Source organism: Brachionichthys hirsutus, chromosome 7 (assembly GCF_040956055.1).
Source record: "Brachionichthys hirsutus isolate HB-005 chromosome 7, CSIRO-AGI_Bhir_v1, whole genome shotgun sequence".
Classification (NCBI taxonomy): Eukaryota; Metazoa; Chordata; class Actinopteri; order Lophiiformes; family Brachionichthyidae; genus Brachionichthys; species Brachionichthys hirsutus.
Window position 1 is genome coordinate 1,954,067 of NC_090903.1, and position 18,357 is coordinate 1,972,423.

The 18,357-nt window shown below is 46.5% G+C and overlaps 2 protein-coding genes across 2 annotated transcripts; both read left to right on the forward strand.

Moving 5' to 3' along the window:
- The first annotated feature begins 6,050 nt into the window (after window positions 1-6,050).
- Window positions 6,051-11,484, forward strand: LOC137895902 (high-affinity choline transporter 1-like). Its single transcript, XM_068741428.1, has 8 exons — window positions 6,051-6,234; window positions 8,009-8,125; window positions 8,762-8,917; window positions 9,002-9,150; window positions 9,229-9,372; window positions 9,717-9,870; window positions 10,009-10,226; window positions 10,902-11,484. Exons 1-8 carry the CDS (start codon window positions 6,051-6,053, stop codon window positions 11,421-11,423), a joined length of 1,644 nt encoding a protein of 547 aa, XP_068597529.1. The 3' UTR covers window positions 11,424-11,484.
- Window positions 11,485-12,450: 966 nt separating this feature from the next.
- On the forward strand, window positions 12,451-18,266 carry LOC137895988 (high-affinity choline transporter 1-like). Its single transcript, XM_068741516.1, has 8 exons — window positions 12,451-12,644; window positions 13,935-14,051; window positions 14,486-14,641; window positions 16,191-16,339; window positions 16,426-16,569; window positions 16,760-16,913; window positions 17,176-17,393; window positions 17,745-18,266. Exons 1-8 carry the CDS (start codon window positions 12,461-12,463, stop codon window positions 18,264-18,266), a joined length of 1,644 nt encoding a protein of 547 aa, XP_068597617.1. The 5' UTR covers window positions 12,451-12,460.
- The last annotated feature ends 91 nt before the right edge of the window (window positions 18,267-18,357 follow it).

An 18,357-nucleotide genomic window follows, 5' to 3' on the forward strand; every position in this document is an offset into this window, starting at 1 on the left:
TAGTTCTGCAACTATTCATTTTTTAACTGTCACTGGATTAAAGTTTACCTGACAGGAAGTGTCTGACAGGAGGAATCATGAGTGTGGTCCTGGACTTGCCGTTCTCTCTTTGCGTCTGGATCTCTGCTGCTGTGGCCATCACCTACACCCTGATGGGGGGGCTCTACTCTGTAGCCTACACAGATGTCATACAGCTGGTCCTCATTGTCATTGGGTTTGTGAGTTACACTGGTTTTCATGGTATATGTATATAAAGGTGTGTTCATCTCTTGTATTTCTTCTCCCAGTGCATCTGTGTCCCCTTCGTCATGACGAGTCCTCACACCGTGGACATCAGTCAGACGCTGATGAACAACACCTTAAACGCTCCCTGGATTGGACAACCGGAGCTGAAGAAGACGGGGATCATAATTGATGACTTCTTGTTCTTTGTAAGGAAGTTGGATTGTGTTTCATATAATATACATAAAAATATCTTCAGTATATAAATTCCAAGACTAAAGGCAGGTGCCTTGGCGGTCCAATCCCTGGTTACTAAAGCTCACTACAGGCAACGTCACCTCTTCGCTAGTTTAGGGGCCTGAGCTTGTGCAGAAGGTGAGAAGTTTACGCACAGCTCTGTTCCAGAACCATTCATCTTGATGGGGGCTGGACTGTGTATGTTGTTGGAGTTGTACTCCTCTTTTGTATTGGACTTTACCCATGTAGATGAAAGGATTCCCTGCACCTTCTGATAAGGGAACGGGTTGTGACTGTTTGTATGTGCTGTGCCGAACAGCAGTTCAGAGTACCCACACTTTCTGGAGGGATGCTGGCAAGAGCCCGTACAGAGGACTCCGTTATTCTGCTGAGGGACTTCAATGCCCCTGTGGGCACTGACGACATCATCTGGAGGGACGTGATTGGGAAGAACAGCCTGCCCAATTTGAACCTGAATGGTGGTTCAGTTGTTGGACTTTTGTGTTTGTCACAGTTTGTGGATGACGAACACCATGTTCAAGCATAAGGGTCTCCACAAGTACACTTGGTACCAGGAAACTAGGTAGTAAGTCAATGATTGACGTTGTGGTTATATCAACCGCTCTACGGCTAAATGGTGTGGACACTCGGGTAAAGAGAAGCATGTTGTCAACTGTAGCCTAGATAACATTCCAGAGGCGGCCGGGGGGTCATGGAATGAGAATGAGAATGGTCCATGTTCCGTGCTGTCATCGCTGAAGCGGCTGCTTGGAGCTGATTCAGTCAGCCGTGAATGGATGAGATCTGCACTGAGTATCTCAAGGCTCTGGATGTAGGGCAGGCATGTCTGGAGTGGCAGACTGGAGCTGTGGGTTTCCTTTTAAAGAAGTGGGGGCAGAGAGTGCACTCCCAACTACAGAGGGATCACACTGCTCGGCCTCCCTGGAAAATTCGACTCCAGGGTACTGGAGAGGAGGGCCCCACTGTTAGTTGAACTTCATATCCAGGAGGAACAATGCAGATTTTGCCCTGGTCGTGAAACTTTGGACCAGTTTTATACTCTTGCGACGGTGCTGGAGGGTTTGCCTAACCAGTCTACATCTGCATTGTGGACCTGGAGAAGTCTGACATCTGCTGAGGCATCATTTGGGGAGTGGTTCAGGAGTATGGGCTGGACAGCTTATTGCTACAGGCTGTCCAGATTCAGTCTCGTTCACATTGCCGGCAGTAAACCAGAATAGTTTCCAGTTGTGCTTGGACTCTGCCAGGGCTGCCCTTTGTCACCGGTTCTGTTCATAACTTTTATGGACAGAATCTCTAGGCACAGCCAAGTGGCATAGGGTGTCGTGTTCAGTGGCCTTAGGATTCTGTCTCTGCTTTTTGCAGATGAGGTGGTCCTATCGGTCTCATCGCACAATGATCTCCAACTTGCCCTGGAACTGGCTGCAGCTGAGAATGAAGTGACTGGAATGAGGGTCAGCACCTCTAAATCTGACACTCTGATTTGCATTTGAAAAATGTCAGAGTGCCCACTCCAGGTAGGAGAGGAGTCTCTCTCAAACGTAGGAGTTAAAGTATCTTGGTGTCTTATTGATGAGCAAGAGAAAAATGGAAGTTGCTTAACTGGTCTGTAATGATGCAATGAGTCAAGGCTAGTCTTATTCTACCGATCTGTTCAAATCTCACCTATTGTCATGAGCTCTGGACAATGACTGAAAGGATGAGACCGTGGCTGAAATGAGTTGTCTCTACAGGACGGCTGGGTTCAGGCTTATAAACACAGTAGTGAGGAGCTCCAGACATCTGGGAGGGGACCAAGGTAGATCCGCTGCTCCTCTGCATATTGGAGCCAGCTGAGGTGGTTCTGGTCAGGATGCCCCCTGGACACCTTCCTAGGAAGGTGTTCCAGGCATGTCCATCTGGGAGGAGACTCAGAGTCAGATCCAAGGCTTTCTGGAGAGACGATATCTCTTGGTTGGCCTGGCCGTAACTTTGGATCCCCCCAGAGGAATTGGTGGAAGAGAATGTCTGGACTTCTCTGCTCAAACTGCTGCCCCAGGATTCGGGGTGCATCCAGGCTAATATGAGGATGGGTGTAGTAGAATTGTGTTAGCATTCACCCAAGGGGGAAGCCACAATAACAAACTAAATAGCGTACTTTTCAGGCACTTGGAAGTCAGGGATACCAGTGCTTCCACCAAAGGATCCTGTCGTCGTCATCCTCATCCACAGCCACGTTAACATGCTTTGCTGCTGGATTTGTCATTCTTGTATTTGGGATCCCTCCTATTCTGCTTGGAGCTGCTGCTGCATCAACAGGTAGTAATTAAGTACCTTATGTTTGTGATTTAAGTCAGATGGGAATAATAACAACTTATGCCATCATTACGTTTTCTCATTTTACTGAAGAGGAACAGTTCAATGTTCTCCCTGTTTAATGTGAATTGGTGCTTCCTAGGTACTTGCAGGTCCCTGTCATATCCACACGGGGGTCTGTGTGTTCGTCCCTCCGAGGAACATTTCTAGGAACACGCAATGACTGCAGTGGGAGAGGTGGGATGCACCAGGGATCAGCTCTGAGCCCCTTTTAGTTTGCCATGGTGATGGATAGACTAACAGATGAGGTGAGACAGGAAGCTCCTCTGAATATGATGTTTGCAGATGACATTGTGATCTGCAGGTAGAGGAGAATCTAGAGAAGTGGAGGTCTGCTCTAGAAAAGAGAGGGATGAAGGTGAGCAGGAGTAAAACAGAGTACATGTGTGTACATGAGAAGGTCCCAGGGGGGACAGTGAAGCTACAAGGAAGAGACGTAAAGAAGGGAGAGGACTTCAGGTACCTCGGGTCAACAGAGCAGAGTGATGGAGAGAATGTGGAAAGGAGGTGAAGAGTCGTGTGCAGGCAGGCTGGAACGGGGGGAGGAAAGTATCAGGTGTGCTCTGTGATAGGACGAAGGGACAGGTCTACAAGACAGTGGTGAGGACAGCCATGATGGACGGCTTAGAGACAGTGGTGAGGACAGCCATGATGGACGGCTTAGAGACAGTGGTGAGGACAGCCATGATGGACGGCTGAGAGACAGTGGTGAGGACAGACATGATGGACAGCTTGGAGACAGTGGTGAGGACAGCCATGATGGACGGTTTAGAGACAGTGGTGAGGACAGCCACGATGGACAGCTTAGAGACAGTGGTGAGGACAGCCATAATGGACGGCTTAGAGACAGTGTCTCTGAGGAAAATACAGGAGGCGGAGCTAGAAGTGGAGGAGATGAAGATGCTGAGGTTCTCCTTGGGAGGGACCAGGTTGGACAGGATTAGAAATGAGGCAGTAAGAGGGACAGTGAAGGTTAGACGTTTTGGAGACAAGGTCAGAGACCAGACTTTGATGGTTTGGACATGTCCAGAGGAGAGACAGGGACTATATCGGTAGAAGGATGCTGAGGAGGGAACTGCCAGGGAACAGGACTAGAGGACGACCCAGGAGAAGAGACATGGACGTAGTGAGGGAGGACATGAGAGTGGCTGGTGTTGGGGAGGACGATGCAAAGGACAGGGTGAAGTGGAGAAGGTTGATTTGCTGTGGAGACCCCTCAGGGGACAAGCCAAACGAATAATAAGGCAGTGGCTGCAGGACACAGCTGGAGCTCATACTTTAATCATCCACACAGCTTAAAGGGATCCCTGACTGTAATGGCATGTTAGCTCGATAATTACTATGCTGTCAAAATAATAAATATGAGTTACATTTCTAAAATGTATTCACTTAGTTAGATTTTTTAATATATTATGCATGTAGGCCACCATTGTTGTTTACGTCGCAAGGCATTCTGGGTTGTGGCGTCAAATGGTTGCACCACCAAGCTCTGGTGTTTTGGAATGTAGCAACAATCTGTTAGCACTGACGAGCTAATCCAATACCACAGTATCATCCAAGACATTTCAGGGGGGCAGAAACGGAGATAGTCATCACGACTCTCTCCGGATCAATGGATGGACCCCCCCCCTTTTTTTTTTGTCCACCTACGTTGTACATATTATGTGTCTTTTTAATTTATTGTTATTTTGCATCAATTGAGTAATTTAATATTAGTTTTATTGGTATTATTAAATGTCGATGATTTATGTACGAAGGACTTTCAACGGAAACAAGAAATGCTTTTTAGAAATTCTCCTCTTAGACAGGATGTGTGACTGTACTTGTACTGTAATACATGCTACTGTAGTGTTTGTGCAACCTGTGTATTGTGAGCGTGCTGCATAACTCAATATATTTGTTTTTGTGGAGTTCATATCCAGGTTATTTATAGAACTCCACATAAATCTAATGACAGTGCTGGGTGAGGTGGCTGGGCGTACCGGCATGATTATGCAAATCAGAGGGTCATTAGCTCAACACACAGCCCCGAGGATAGCCAGGGCATAGTGTGAGGGAGGAAGTGAGGTCCGAGTCGCGCTGGTACAGGTGACCTGGTACAGGTGACCTGGTACAGGTGACCTGATACAGGTGGTGGTCATCAATCCAGGATTACTTGCAAAGATCAGAACATTTTGTAGTTTGTAATCACCAGGTCTTGTGTTGTTCTGACATCAACACAGAAACAGATTAAGTTGCCGAACATGTCTCTGGCTAACACACACAAAGAGAAAAAAACAATGTTCTCCACTTCACCCTGTCCTTTGCATCGTCCTCCCCAACACCAGCCACTCTCATGTCCTCCCTCACTACGTCCATGTCTCTTCTCCTGGGTCGTCCTCTAGCCCTTTCCCTGGCAGCTCCATCCTCAGCATCCTTCTACCGATATTGTCCTTGTCATACAAAATGGAATTCAATGAAATAAATTCAAACTGAAAATGAGTCTCTATTACTGGGAGTTCCAATTTTCAGTCCATCATGTGTCCACAGCTCAAAAACCGTGCACATTCTGCTACAACATGTTTCTTCTAGTCTGGAATATTATAATTGCCTATCATCATGTTGTCTACAGCTGTTCCAGAAGAGGATTTCTTTTTGATAAACCTTTGAATTACGTAAGTCCATGTTGATCCTTAGCAATGCTACTACAGGCCGAGACTCCGTCCATCAGGCTCCTCCCATTCTCTGCTCTTCCATGTGTCATTAATTCATGTAACTTGAGATTGAAACACAACAGTAAGGATGACGTGGATGTCTATTTATCGCTCATGAGTAATGAGCAGTGTTTTTCCATGCGCTAATATAACAAGGCAAAGCAAGGAAACTACTAGGAATTGTTCTCGTGCAACGACAAATCATAAAATGCATGTGACAGCGACAAAGCTGTAATCATCATAAAACATCTAATACCTAATAAGATATAAAGTTTCACTATAAAACTATATTATTCAAGTGTAACAGAGCCAATTATCGACTTTAGACCTTTAGATTTGCTATCGACGCTGTTGGATCACGGCTCAGTCTTTCACGAGGCAGAGTAAACATGAAGCCAGTTTTACGCTGCAGGGCCTTTTTCAAAAGCCCTTTTATTTTCCTTCTCTGGAATGTGTCCTCCCTCAGTGAAAATCACTTCCCCAGTCGGCTCGCGGAGAAGACAGTCAGCCAGTCAGTCCATCATGGCTGTCAACGTCCCCGGAGTGATCGCCATCGTGTTCTTCTACCTGCTGGTCCTCGGGACCGGCATCTGGGCTTCTTTCAGGTCCAAGAGGAAGCAGAAGAAAAGCGGAGCCACTGGAATGGAGATGGCCCTGCTGGGAAACCGGAGCATCAACTGGGTGGTGGGGATCTTCACCTTGACAGGTGAGGAGTGAAATGGGTTGACTGGATTCTGCGTGGATAAAAATACATACCGTATATAAACAAGTTATTTATATACACAGGATTTATACTCCATGAACCGATCCTGGATTCTGTCCTTGATCCTCCACCTTGGGGCTCATTAGAAATCTCTCCCAGCCTGATTTAGTTTCTCCTCCAGAGATTACCAAAGCGACAGATCATGAAAAATGAGAATTTAGATGAAAGATGAATGAAAGAATGGCAATAATTATATCCCTCCGCTTTTATCGGACCCATGAGAGCCATTGTGTTTTCTCAATGGATGAGCCTGGGTGCCTGGAATCCGACGACTGGGTCGTGCTCATGTTAACATTTTCCCATTATCCTAATGGGAAAACACGTGGCTTTCAACGGAAACAAGACCGCAAGGGCTTTTTTGAAATGCTCCTCTTAGACAGGATGTTTGACTGTACTTGTACTGTAATACATGCTACTGTGTGACTGTACTTGTACTGTAACATTCTATCTAATAAATATATTCATCATCATCATTCACACATCGGACACTTATCAGCAGATATATACTGTCACATTTCCCAGAAAAATAAAGAGAAAACCCTTTTTCTTTATGAGCTGCAAGGACTGAGCAGTACACGCTAAATGTTGGACACCTTGTCAGAGGCAGGGACAAATCCGTCCAACGGGTTGGCAGTGAAGCGCAGGAATGAAGCTTTTCTTCCACAGTGGAGGAAATATTTTGACATTTTCTCAAACGGTTCTTAACCAAAGTTTTTGATTACAGCTTAACATTCCAGGACAGGCCACTGAATGATTCTGAATGTGTTCCAGGTTTCCAGGCGTGGCTAAGGCCATTCTCTTTCTTCATTTCTAATCACAATAGTGGGAGGATTTGCTAGACCTGAGAATATTTGTTTATGAGTGAAGGTGATCTTGGCAACACACAACAGGTATCGTTCCCTTGGGGCAAAACTTCCATTGAGAAGAATTTCACAGAGGGTTGTCCTGGACGGAAAAAGGTGTGTGTGTGTGTGTGTTTGAAAAGACAAAAGCATGTGGGGGGGGGGGGTGGAAAATCGAGTACGGGAATATGCTGAACTTCATAAAATAGTATTATTATACTATTGTGTGCTGATCTCATTCATCTTTGATATCCAGTAATTATGACCACAACAGCAAGCGTGTACACACACACACGCACGCACACACACACACACACGCACACACACACACACGCACACACGCACACACGCACGCACACACAGTGAATCTATTCTAGCCACGTTGACCTGCAAGATTTACAAGTTTTTTAAGAGAAAACTTCTAAATCTGTCAATTTTAACCAGAACAAAACGAGAGTTTAACGAGAGTTTAACGAGAGTGCTGAAACCCGGAACAAGCAGGAAACAGATTCCTGGCGGTCCAAATGGACTCCTGACTAAAAACACACAAACATGAAAGCGATTTATTCACAGGAAAGTCTATTTATTTATGTGCGTACTTATTTTGAGTTCATATAATATGAGAGTATGTTCTTTTATTAATTAGTTAATGAGTAGAAATATCACTTAACAGTGGTGAATACTGAATGAATCGAGAAGTCGTTACGAAACGGTCAAGAGCCAAACCTCGCTAAGAGAACAGAGACGGACAAAAGGCTCGACCCAAAATAAACTGCAGTCCACAAAATGAACATGAAGAAATGGATTTCTATGAAAAGAAATTGAAAACAGCACATTGAACAAAATGTCCTCCCTCGTGTTCATCCGTCCTGTAGCTTCGTGGGTTGGGGGAGCCTTCATCGTTGGGACGGTTGAGATGATGGCCACGCCGTCTTTGGGACTAATCTGGACAACTGTGTCAATGCTGGCATTCAGCTCATCTTGTATTCTTGGTAAGACTTCAAAATGACACCTGACAGGAAATTGTACATGCTTTGTGTATGAAAACAACGAGAAGCAGTCTATAATTAAAGGAAACCCCTCAAGGATGTTTTGGCACATTCTCCTTCTGTGGCAAATTATTTCATGCTATAGAGAAAAAAGAGTTTTGTCCAAAATGACAAAAGTCATGAGCTAAGATCTATTAATAATTCCAAGTTATCTGACTTCCTTCAGTTTGGTTGTCTCATATCTACAGGAAAGTTGTACTAGTTTGACTATACATTACCCCCTCCTATAGGACTAACATGGGTAAATCATATTTCTACAATACTGCCCCCTAAGGGTGGAACTGTTTGACTCCTGCCCTCAAAACATGCACCTCTTTGGCCTCCTTCAAAATGGCCCTAAAAATACACCTTTTAGGGGACAGAAACGGAGATAGTCATCATGACTCTCTCCGGATCAACCCCCCCCCCCCCCCCCCCCCCCCACCCACCAACCTTGTGGATGACTCATTGAACTCCCCCTGGTTAACAGGGGAAGCCGGTTATTCCACAACTTGACGTTTTCTCGTTAATCTTTGGTTGTTTTGCTCCTCACTGGTTTTTGTCTTCTAACGTTGATCTTGTCTGTCTTTCCAAATGAAGGCGGTCTTGTCTTAGCCAAACCAATGAGGGAGAGAAACTACGTGACGATGCTGGACCCATTCCATATCAAGTATGGAAAAGTGCTAACAGCTGGCCTCAGTCTGGCCTCGGTCACGAATGATATCATTCTCTTGACCACAACACTCATTGGTTTAGGTAGGTTTGTAGTTTAAATCTGTGAACTGACACAGCCGAATGGGATTTGTTAACGTCCATACAAACACAATCATGTGTTGCCAGGAGGGATGATGAGCGTGGTGCTGGACCTGCCCTTCTCTGTGTGCATGTGGATCTCTGCTGTGGTTACGGTCACCTACACCCTGCTGGGGGGGCTCTACTCGGTGGCCTACACTGATATTGTCCAGCTCGTCCTCGTATTCGCTGGCTTGGTGAGTCAATTGTTACAAGAGAGCAGAAACAATGCGGTTCCTCTTAAATGCTTCATTGAGTTTCCGTTTGTCTCTCAGTCCATCTGCGTCCCCTTTGTGTTGACGAACCCCAACACCCTGGACATCAGTCAGACTCTGACCAACAGCACCTTAAACGCTCCCTGGATTGGACAACTAGAGCTGAAACAGACCTGGATCATGATTGATCATTTCTTGTTATTAGTAAGGAAGCAACAGCTCAGCCTTTGTCAAATTCTATTCACTCTTTTATTTTGAGTATATATATATATATTGGTTCACAGAATAAACTTAGCATGTCTGTAAATGCCAAAATGAAGTTAGCTATCCTCAGACCTGCCAAGCAGATGCAGCGGCTGCAGACGAGACGATTACGATTGTTTCGTCTACAAGAAAATAGATGGAAGGAATATCCTTGGACTGTAGCTTTAAAGTTCAAGGAAGTTTCCCCATGAGCTGAACAGATGGTTTCTTATCTAATATCAAGGATACATGTTGTAGCTTCACAGGAGAATCCAAACTAACCGATGAACTGGTTCACTCTTAAGGCAGTTAAGTCTATGGGATCTCAGTACTTCCACCAGAGGACCTTGTCAGCTTCTTCTCCATCCACAGCCAGGATCATATGCATTGCTGCTGGCTTCCTGTTGCTTGTGTTTGGGGTCCCTCCTACACTCCTTGGAGCAGCCGTTTCCTCCACAGGTAATAGCTTCGTGTAGATGGACAGTTTCATCATACGGATGGTAGAACAGCCTCACAACCACATAAACAGAATGAAGTGTTTCAAAGCTAAAACCAGCGGTCCATTCAGTCGTTCCTTCTTCTGTGTCCGTGTCCCAGACTGGAACCAGACCAGCTACGGTTCTCCGTCTCCGTATGAACGTGGAGAAGCAGCGATGGCTCTGCCCATCGCCCTGCAGCACCTCACCCCCACCTTCGTCTCCATCATCGGCATTGGCTGTGTGGCCGCCGCCGTGATGTCATCAGCTGACTCCATTTTGCTTGCAGCAGCTTCTGTCTTCACCTCTGACATATATATAAACATCCTGAGACCTCGGGTAAGAGAAATACAAAAAAAATAATAATATCCCAGCTGACTAAGGAAGTGAGGTGGGGTACACTCTGGACAAGTCGCCAGTTTATCACAGAAACCCATTCACGCTCACACATACGGTCAATGTCGGGTGACAACTTCGCCTAAGATGCATTCTGTTGGTGGGGGGAGGAAGCCGGGGAACCCGGAGAACCCGGAGAGAACCCAGGCAGACACAGGGAGAACATACAAATACACACATCATTTATGAAATGATCATCTTGAGCAGGGGGGGGGGGGGTCTAAACATTTAGGGGCCGAATGTGGAGGCAGGCTGTAGTTTAGGCTTCATCTCACCATCACAGCGACATGAATGGAGTGTCACACACGCAATGCCTCTCACACCCAAACTCAGTCTCTCTCCAGCACTATCAGGAAGTGCAGAGGGGAAGAACGACTGGATCAATCAGCTGATCCAATACAAGTTTCCTCACCTATACGGTGGCGTGGTCGGTAGGGTTACCGACTCACAGCCTGAGGGACTGGGTTCGCATCCAACTGTGGGAGTGGGGGTGGAGTAGGGGCGGCAGGGTAGGCCTAGGGCCTTACCTGGGCAGAGTGAACTGGACCACTGGTCCACTTCATCAGTTTATAGCTCATTTATAGCTCTATCATCCAGTCTCTTCTCTTTCTTCTTCAGGCATCGGACCGAGAGAGTCAGTGGGTGGTCCGTCTCTCTGTGGTGGTCGTGGGCCTGATCAGTACGTCCCTCACCAACGTGAAAAACAGCATCATAATGTTTTGGTTCCTGGGTGCTGAAATATCCTCCATCATCATCTTCCCTCAACTCCTCTGTGTCCTCTTCTTCAACGTCTCCAATGGTTTTGGGGCTATAATGGGCTTACTGGTGGGCCTGACGATAAGACTGCTGAGTGGAGAGCCATCGCTCAGATTAGAACCAGTCCTCCATTTCCCAGGATGCACTCTGGAGGACGGTGTTTATGTCCAGTACGCTCCAGTTAAGACCATCTCCATGCTGTCTACCATTGCTGCCATCTTGCTGTTCTCCTACCTGGCTTCTGTCCTCTTCAACAAAGGTGTTCTTCCTGAGAAGTGGGACGTGTTCAAAGTGAAAGCCCAGCATGCACCAGTACCACTGGCACCAGTAGGTGGCGCCATCGGAGAGAAAGAGGATGAGCCATTGAAAGAACTGTCAGAATAAACTGTCACGTTTATTTACCCTTGCAAAGAGTAAACTGTAAAATGTCACCAAAAAGAAATAAATCCGCTTTCAGTTCAGAGTGTTGTTGTCGTTCACTGTAACGCTCCAGCTGACGGTGAAACCAGGAGCCTAACGAATAGTCAACTTCAGGAAGGCTGCTCCCGTGCAGCTGTTGAAGTCGCTGATGGGACAGCTGTTCATCAGATGGTTGAAACGGCTCCCAGGAAGAGCAGAGCGGCCTCGTGGCCAGTGAGCTGCTGCTGCTCTACGACGGATGCTCTTTATTCTAAGTGGAGCTCGTTTAATATTCTCCAAATGCTGGCGTTGTAGTCGAGACCAGAGAGTATCGAGACCGAGACATTTGGAGGCCGAGACCAAGATCTGTCTCTGGATTTGTCTGCTGATCTGGACTGACTCCCTGGTACCTGGAAATAAAGCTCTGTTTTTGGATCCCCCCTCTACTGTCGTGCATTTGGGTTCTTACCTGCCTGACAAATGGCATCAATCACACATCCATAATTGTCAAATAATGACTCCTTATTTGACAAGGAGATAGATAGATAAGGAATCACACACACAGAGAAAGGGCAACACAGGTGCGTGGGCAGGCTGAACAGCAACCTCTCTCCTGTCAGAGGAATGATTCCAAACAACATGAAAGCAGTTTGTCCAGAGGAGAGCGTGAGGATAACGACTCACCTTTAGGACAAGGGAGGGGTGACTCACCCATGAATTAAATATGTAAATGAACATGCACCTGTCCTGTTGTCAGGTCATCTAGTCTTCTGACTCACTGCAGAATAAGGATCCAGAAGCAGACAGCCAAGGTGAGTCCTAAACCGTGCTTTTCATCTTAACCGGGTCAGACAGTACATTTTGAACGGTTTTGATGTGGATTTGGGACGGCGCCCAGTGAAGGGGGTTGAAAGTCATGTGAAAGCCAGTTTTTCCTCTGGAGCTCATGACGCATCCTCTTCTCTTGACTCAGACTGTTTCTCAGTCAAATCGGAGTGAAGAACAAAGTCAACCGATCCATCATGGCCGTCAACGTCCCCGGAGTGATCGCCATCGTGTTCTTCTACCTGCTGGTCCTCGGGACCGGCATCTGGGCTTCCTTCAGGTCCAAGAGGAAGCAGAGGAGAAGTGGAGCCACTGGAATGGAGATGGTCCTGCTGGGGAACCGGAGCATCAACCTGGTGGTGGGGGTCTTCACCATGACCGGTGAGGAGAGACCGTGAATCCCATCAACTCAATGTCAAACAACAGAAATTGAGTTTGTGACCCACTGGACAAAATCTTTTACATTTCTGTGCAGTGGAATGTAAAAATAAGCGTCACAAAGAACAGTCCGACATGGAGTCCATCGTGGTTGTGATCGCTGCGTCTTTCCAACGGAACACACTGGCATTTCTTGCATGTTATTTGACTGCGTCGTCACTCTGGGGTAATTGCGCTCTAATGGATCAGTTGTGGAAATTGTACTTCCGATTGTGCACAAACTCCTTTTACTTCCACATTCTGTGTTTATACAGATGGAGAGCAAATGCTGTCCAACCTGTTCAAATACGTAAATGATCAAGGTGGCTCTTCACCTCTTCACCTTTCTTAGTCATGAAAGCTGCTTGTGGTGTCACACCTTGTGAGAGTGTGTCACAGTGGTGGAAAAGTAATGAAATGATGTTCCAGTAAAACAAATGCTCGCTTGTCCACGTCCAAAGAATTCCTTTAGTAGACACTTAAGAGAAGCGCCGGAGTTTGTGCGGGGAGTTGAGAGGTACCGTCGACTCTAGATATAGTTGGGCTCACCTCCACCCACACCTGAGGCTCTTGAACCCGACCCCTTGAGAGGGGCTGGACTCCACAGTTCTCTGGTATTGCCCGGGGTGAGATGCAGCAGGCTAATGTGGGCTTGTTTGTCGTTCCACAGCTCATCCGTCACGTGTTGGTGTTTACACAAGAAGGTTGCTTCCCTGCGCCGTCGGGTCGGGGCAGGTGTCTCACTGTTGTGATGCCAAACGGCAGGCCAAACGGCATTGCAGAATACCCAACCTTCTTGGAGTTCCTGGGAGGGGTACTGGATAGTGGATAGCTCCGACTGTGGACTCCAATCGAGAGGAGTCAGCTGACATCTGTTACGGACGCTATTTGTTATTCTGGGGTACTTCAACTCTCACATGACCAATAACAGTGAGACCTGGATGGGGGGGGCTTGGAGACATTGAGTCCAAGTGTTCTCCACCACCATTGTCGAAGCGGCTGCTAGGACCTGTGGGGTGGGGTGATCCCGGACATAGGACATGCTGGAGAGACTATGTCTCTCGGCTGTCCTGGGAATGTCTTGGGACCTGGAGCCTGGGGACAGGGACGTCTGGAAATCCCTGTTCAGGCTGTTGCCTGCATGACCCGGTTGATAAAGGGAAGAACGTGGATGGATAGATGGATGGAGGGATTGTGTTCTCTACATTCTCACCTTCGTTTGTACATTCATTGACCTGTTAATCCATCCTGCAGCTACGTGGATCGGAGGAAGCGCCATTGTTGGCAGTGTTGCCATGATGTGTACACCGTCCATGGGACTGATCCGGGTAATACTTCTGTACCTGTCATACAGCTCAACGTTTATCATTGGTAAGACTTTTAACCACATTTGATAGTATGTGTGGAAATGTAAAATAGCTTGTCCCTGTATTCAGTTCAATTCAGTTTTATTTCTATAGCACCAGGTCATAACAGAAAGTTATCTCAAGGCACTCTACAGGAGTTGCAGGGAAAGACCGGCAGCCATGTCCTTTGAATGTGTCCATAGTATGTATGTCGACTGCTGCAAAGTGAAAGACAGAGTCCAACTTTATCATCACTAACTACAGCTTGTTTAAAAGTTTTAAAACTCTAATATTTGAATTTACAGATCACAGATTTAACTTTCAGGGGTTTTCTTTCATTTTCAACAACTTTAAACATCACAAGGCTGATTAAAAATGTACTTTGCTTGTATTGGTCCGTTTAGCTTGTGTATGTATCCTGTTTTAATGTTCCCTTTTTTATTGTGCATTTCACTGAAGGAGGTTTGATGTTTGTCAAACCACTGAGGGAAAGAAACTACATGACAATGATGGACTCTTTCCACATCAAGTATGGAAAAAAAATCACGGCTGGAATGTGTCTCATTTCACTTTTAATTGATTTAATCTGGCTGCCTGCTTCACTCACCGGATTAGGTACAGTCTGTGTATTGTATTATCATAATATATATGTATGTATATATACCAATCAAATGTTTATATTCACATTTTCATTCAGTAGATTTCTTTAGTTTATCACTTCCTACATTTTCACTGAAGGCATCAACACTAAGAAACAAGTTCGATGGAATTATGTAGCAAACAAAAACGTGTTAAAGAACTCTAAATATGTTGAATATTTTAGATTCTCCAACCGTTGTTTTGTTGTTTGCTTTGCCTCCTCTCAAGGATCTTCATGAGGTGGTCACCTGATGGGTTTCCCTTCACAGGTGTGCCTTGTTAAGGCTAACGTGGATTTTCTTTAGTGGGTTTGGGGCCGTCAGTTGTGCTATCCAGAAGTTAGATTGGTTCCATCAGTGTTTTTTACAACCAGTATGCCTTGAGAGATTATCAGGTGTGTTGTGGAAGGATATCCAATTTCACCTGATTGGTCCAAAAATGTAAATATTGTGTCTTTTTTGACAGGCAGAACAATTGCATGCTCTGCCACTAGATGGCAATAGGTAGTCAATTCACCTGCTTAGGGAGTCGGCCCCCAGCCAAACAGCAGCACCCACATCTGTCAGAACTGCCACTGTGACTGGGTGGGCGGGGCTACGTAGCCTGTACTCGACGAGACCTGTAAAAAGTTGCATGTTTGCGTCGTTGTGTGAGGAAAAAAGGAGCGGAGCAAAACGTGCCCCCCCCCCCCCCCCCCCCCATACAGAGGTCCGGGGGCTGTCCCGTGTGTTGGAGCTGTGGGAGGAACTTCAAGTGGTTTTGGGCTTTCAAGTGATGGGGATGTGCAATACTCAGATATATTCCAACATTTGAATGACCTGAACAGATGAAGACAAGGCCGAAATGAAAACCTGCTCACCAGTACAGCTGGATATCGTTCAAAGGTGCAGCTCTGGCAACAATGAAATGTCCCCCACAGCGAGACATGGCAGGGCGTTGAGTTGAGGCTGCACGGTGTGAGACAAACGCTAAACATCCACAAACCCTTGAGCAGAAGCTTCATGGCGTTTCCCTTCACGGTCCGCTGATCGCCTTGACTGGCTCAGGAACCCACACAGCTCAGCTGAGCTCAGCTGATCGACCGTTGGACAGTTTGTGGCTGACTGTTGTCAAGGATGGAGCTATTTCAGCTCCGCCCCCTTTCTCCACAATGTACCTGTGTGAGCTGGGCTGGTCAAGCGTGACCGTCATAAAGACTAAACTAGAAAAGCAAACCTAAAACCTTAGTTGGACCATCTTCGGGACAAAGGACAGTGATGGAGTGCTGCGTCCCGTGACCTGGCCTCCACACTCACCTTGCCTAAACCCAAACCAGATGATGAGAGGGAAGGAAAAGGTTCAACAAATTCTCAGAACCTCTGGGAACTGCTTCATGAGGCGACTACCTCATGAAGCTCATGGAAAGGATGTGTTCATTCACCGTTTTGATGCCTTCAATGAGAAGATCTGCAAGGTAAATCGTAATAAATGATTATAAGATATATGATCTGTCTGTCTGCCTGTCAAATCCTATTATATCTGACAGGAGGAACCATGAGTGTGGTCCTGGACTTGCCATTCTCTCTTTGCGTCTGGATCTCTGCTGCTGTGGCCATCACCTACACCCTGCTGGGGGGGCTCTACTCGGTGGCCTACACAGACGTCATACAGCTGGTCCTCGTTTTTGTAGGCTTGGTGAGTTATCAGAGAGTTTAACAGGCATAAAACATCAAACTCATTTCTGTAGAAGACATTCATTGATTTGTTGATTGGTCTCTCAGTCGATCTGTGTCCCCTTCGTCATGACGAGTCCTCACACCGTGGACATCAGTGAGACGCTGATGAACAACACCTTAAACGCTCCCTGGATTGGACAACCGGACCCTAAACAGACCTGGATCATGATTGATAACTGGTTGTATTTTGTGAGGAAGCTTCGGTCCATCTTGTGTCAAATCGAATTCACTCTTGTCTCTATAGATCTATAGATCTGCAGAATATATTTGGAGACTACAATTGTTCTAGTGACAGTGAAATGAACTATTAACTGAATGACTTTTAAAGATTGAGATGGATGTAGATGCAAATGAACCAGTGACCTGGTTTACTTCTCAGGGACTGGGGGGTTTGGGGTACCAGGCCTTCCACCAGAGGACCATGTCAGCTTCTTCGACTGCTTCAGCAAAGATATCGTGCTTTGCTGCAGCGTTCGTCGTACTCCTATTTGGAATACCTCCTGTACTCATTGGGGCGGCGGCCGCATCCGCAGGTAAGAGCGCTGAGCCTGGCGTTTGTTTTGCTGCATGCTGTGGAAGTCTCACAAGAGTCATCGGATTTTGCTCCTCGGCATCCTCCAGATGCATTCTGACATCCCAATATTCCCCAAATGCATACACAACTGTCACATGTATCATTTCCACGTTAGTTTTGTGAGATTGATATGTTTTTATCATGAATCTAACCAAAATAACGGGACTACAGACGGTGCGATGAATCTTTGAGTCTTTCCGTGTCTTTTGTCCAACCCTCAGACTGGAACCAGACCACCTACGGTTCCCCGTCTCCGTATGAACGTGGAGAAGCTGCTCTCACTCTGCCCGTCGCCCTGCAGCACCTCACCCCCACCTTCGTCTCCATCATCGGGATTGGATGTGTGGCCGCCGTTGTGATGTCATCGGCTGACTCTGCCTTACTTTCTGCGTCTTCCGTCTTCACCAATAACATTTACAAGAACATCTTCAGACCTCAGGTAAGAGACGACACCTGGCTTCATTCCTTCTGCTGGAGACAGACATGACCAGATGTTTGCTAGTCGCCCATCAGACGAGCAAACTGGGCTGGATACGGACCCTTATTATCACACACGATGTGAGTAGCATGCAGCGGGGATTGTGATTTGTAATTTGGACGGGGTACTTGAGCTTCTACAGGAACAGCTTGACAGAACACCCACCAGCTCAGAATTGATATTAAAACAGAGACAATTAAATGAAAACTGCTACGATAGAAAAGTGGGAAGAATAATGAACGACATTAGAAAGAAGCAAGAAACAATTAAAAGCTGAATTCATGTTCAGATCTTCTGTTGTTTCTTCTTCAGGCATCGGACCGAGAGTGTCAGTGGGCGGTCCGGGCGTCCGTGGTGCTGTCAGGCGTGGCTGGAACGTCGCTCACCATGCTGAATGACGGCTTGATATTATTCTGGTTTCTTGCTAATGAAGTCTCCTACTTGATAGTCTTCCCTGAACTCGTCTGTGTGCTCTTCTTCAACGTCTCCAATGGTTACGGAGCTGTTATGGGCGTACTGGTGGCGTTGACGCTAAAGCTGCTCAGTGGAGACCCATTACTAGGGTTAGAACCAGTCCTCCATTTCCCAGGATGCACTCTGGAGGACGGTGTTTATGTCCAGTACGCTCCAGTTAAGACCATCTCCATGCTGTCTACCATTGCTGCCATCTTGCTGTTCTCCTACCTGGCTTCTGTCCTCTTCAACAAAGGTGTTCTTCCTGAGAAGTGGGACGTGTTCAAAGTGAAAGCCCAGCATGCACCAGTACCACTGGCACCAGAACCACTGGCACCAGAACCACAGTTAATGGACACGATCCAGAGTGAATCATCATAACCAATGATTTGAAACAGTCGTGTCTCCGTAGTTTGCATTTGATGATTTTCTCTTTTATTTTGAAGTTCAGTCCTTGTGTCCTGTCTTGTGC

Excerpts from the sequence above, each read along its gene's own strand:
- LOC137895988 (XM_068741516.1), top strand. The coding sequence starts at position 12,461 with ATGGCCGTCAACGTCCCCGGAGTGATCGCCATCGTGTTCTTCTACCTG. Across the intron at positions 16,340-16,425 it reads TCCTCGTTTTTGTAGGCTTG|TCGATCTGTGTCCCCTTCGT; the intron begins GTGAGTTATCAG and ends TTGGTCTCTCAG. Across the intron at positions 16,914-17,175 it reads GGCGGCGGCCGCATCCGCAG|ACTGGAACCAGACCACCTAC; the intron begins GTAAGAGCGCTG and ends TCCAACCCTCAG.
- LOC137895902 (XM_068741428.1), top strand. The coding sequence starts at position 6,051 with ATGGCTGTCAACGTCCCCGGAGTGATCGCCATCGTGTTCTTCTACCTG. Across the intron at positions 9,373-9,716 it reads TTGATCATTTCTTGTTATTA|GCAGTTAAGTCTATGGGATC; the intron begins GTAAGGAAGCAA and ends TTCACTCTTAAG. Across the intron at positions 10,227-10,901 it reads TAAACATCCTGAGACCTCGG|GCATCGGACCGAGAGAGTCA; the intron begins GTAAGAGAAATA and ends TTTCTTCTTCAG.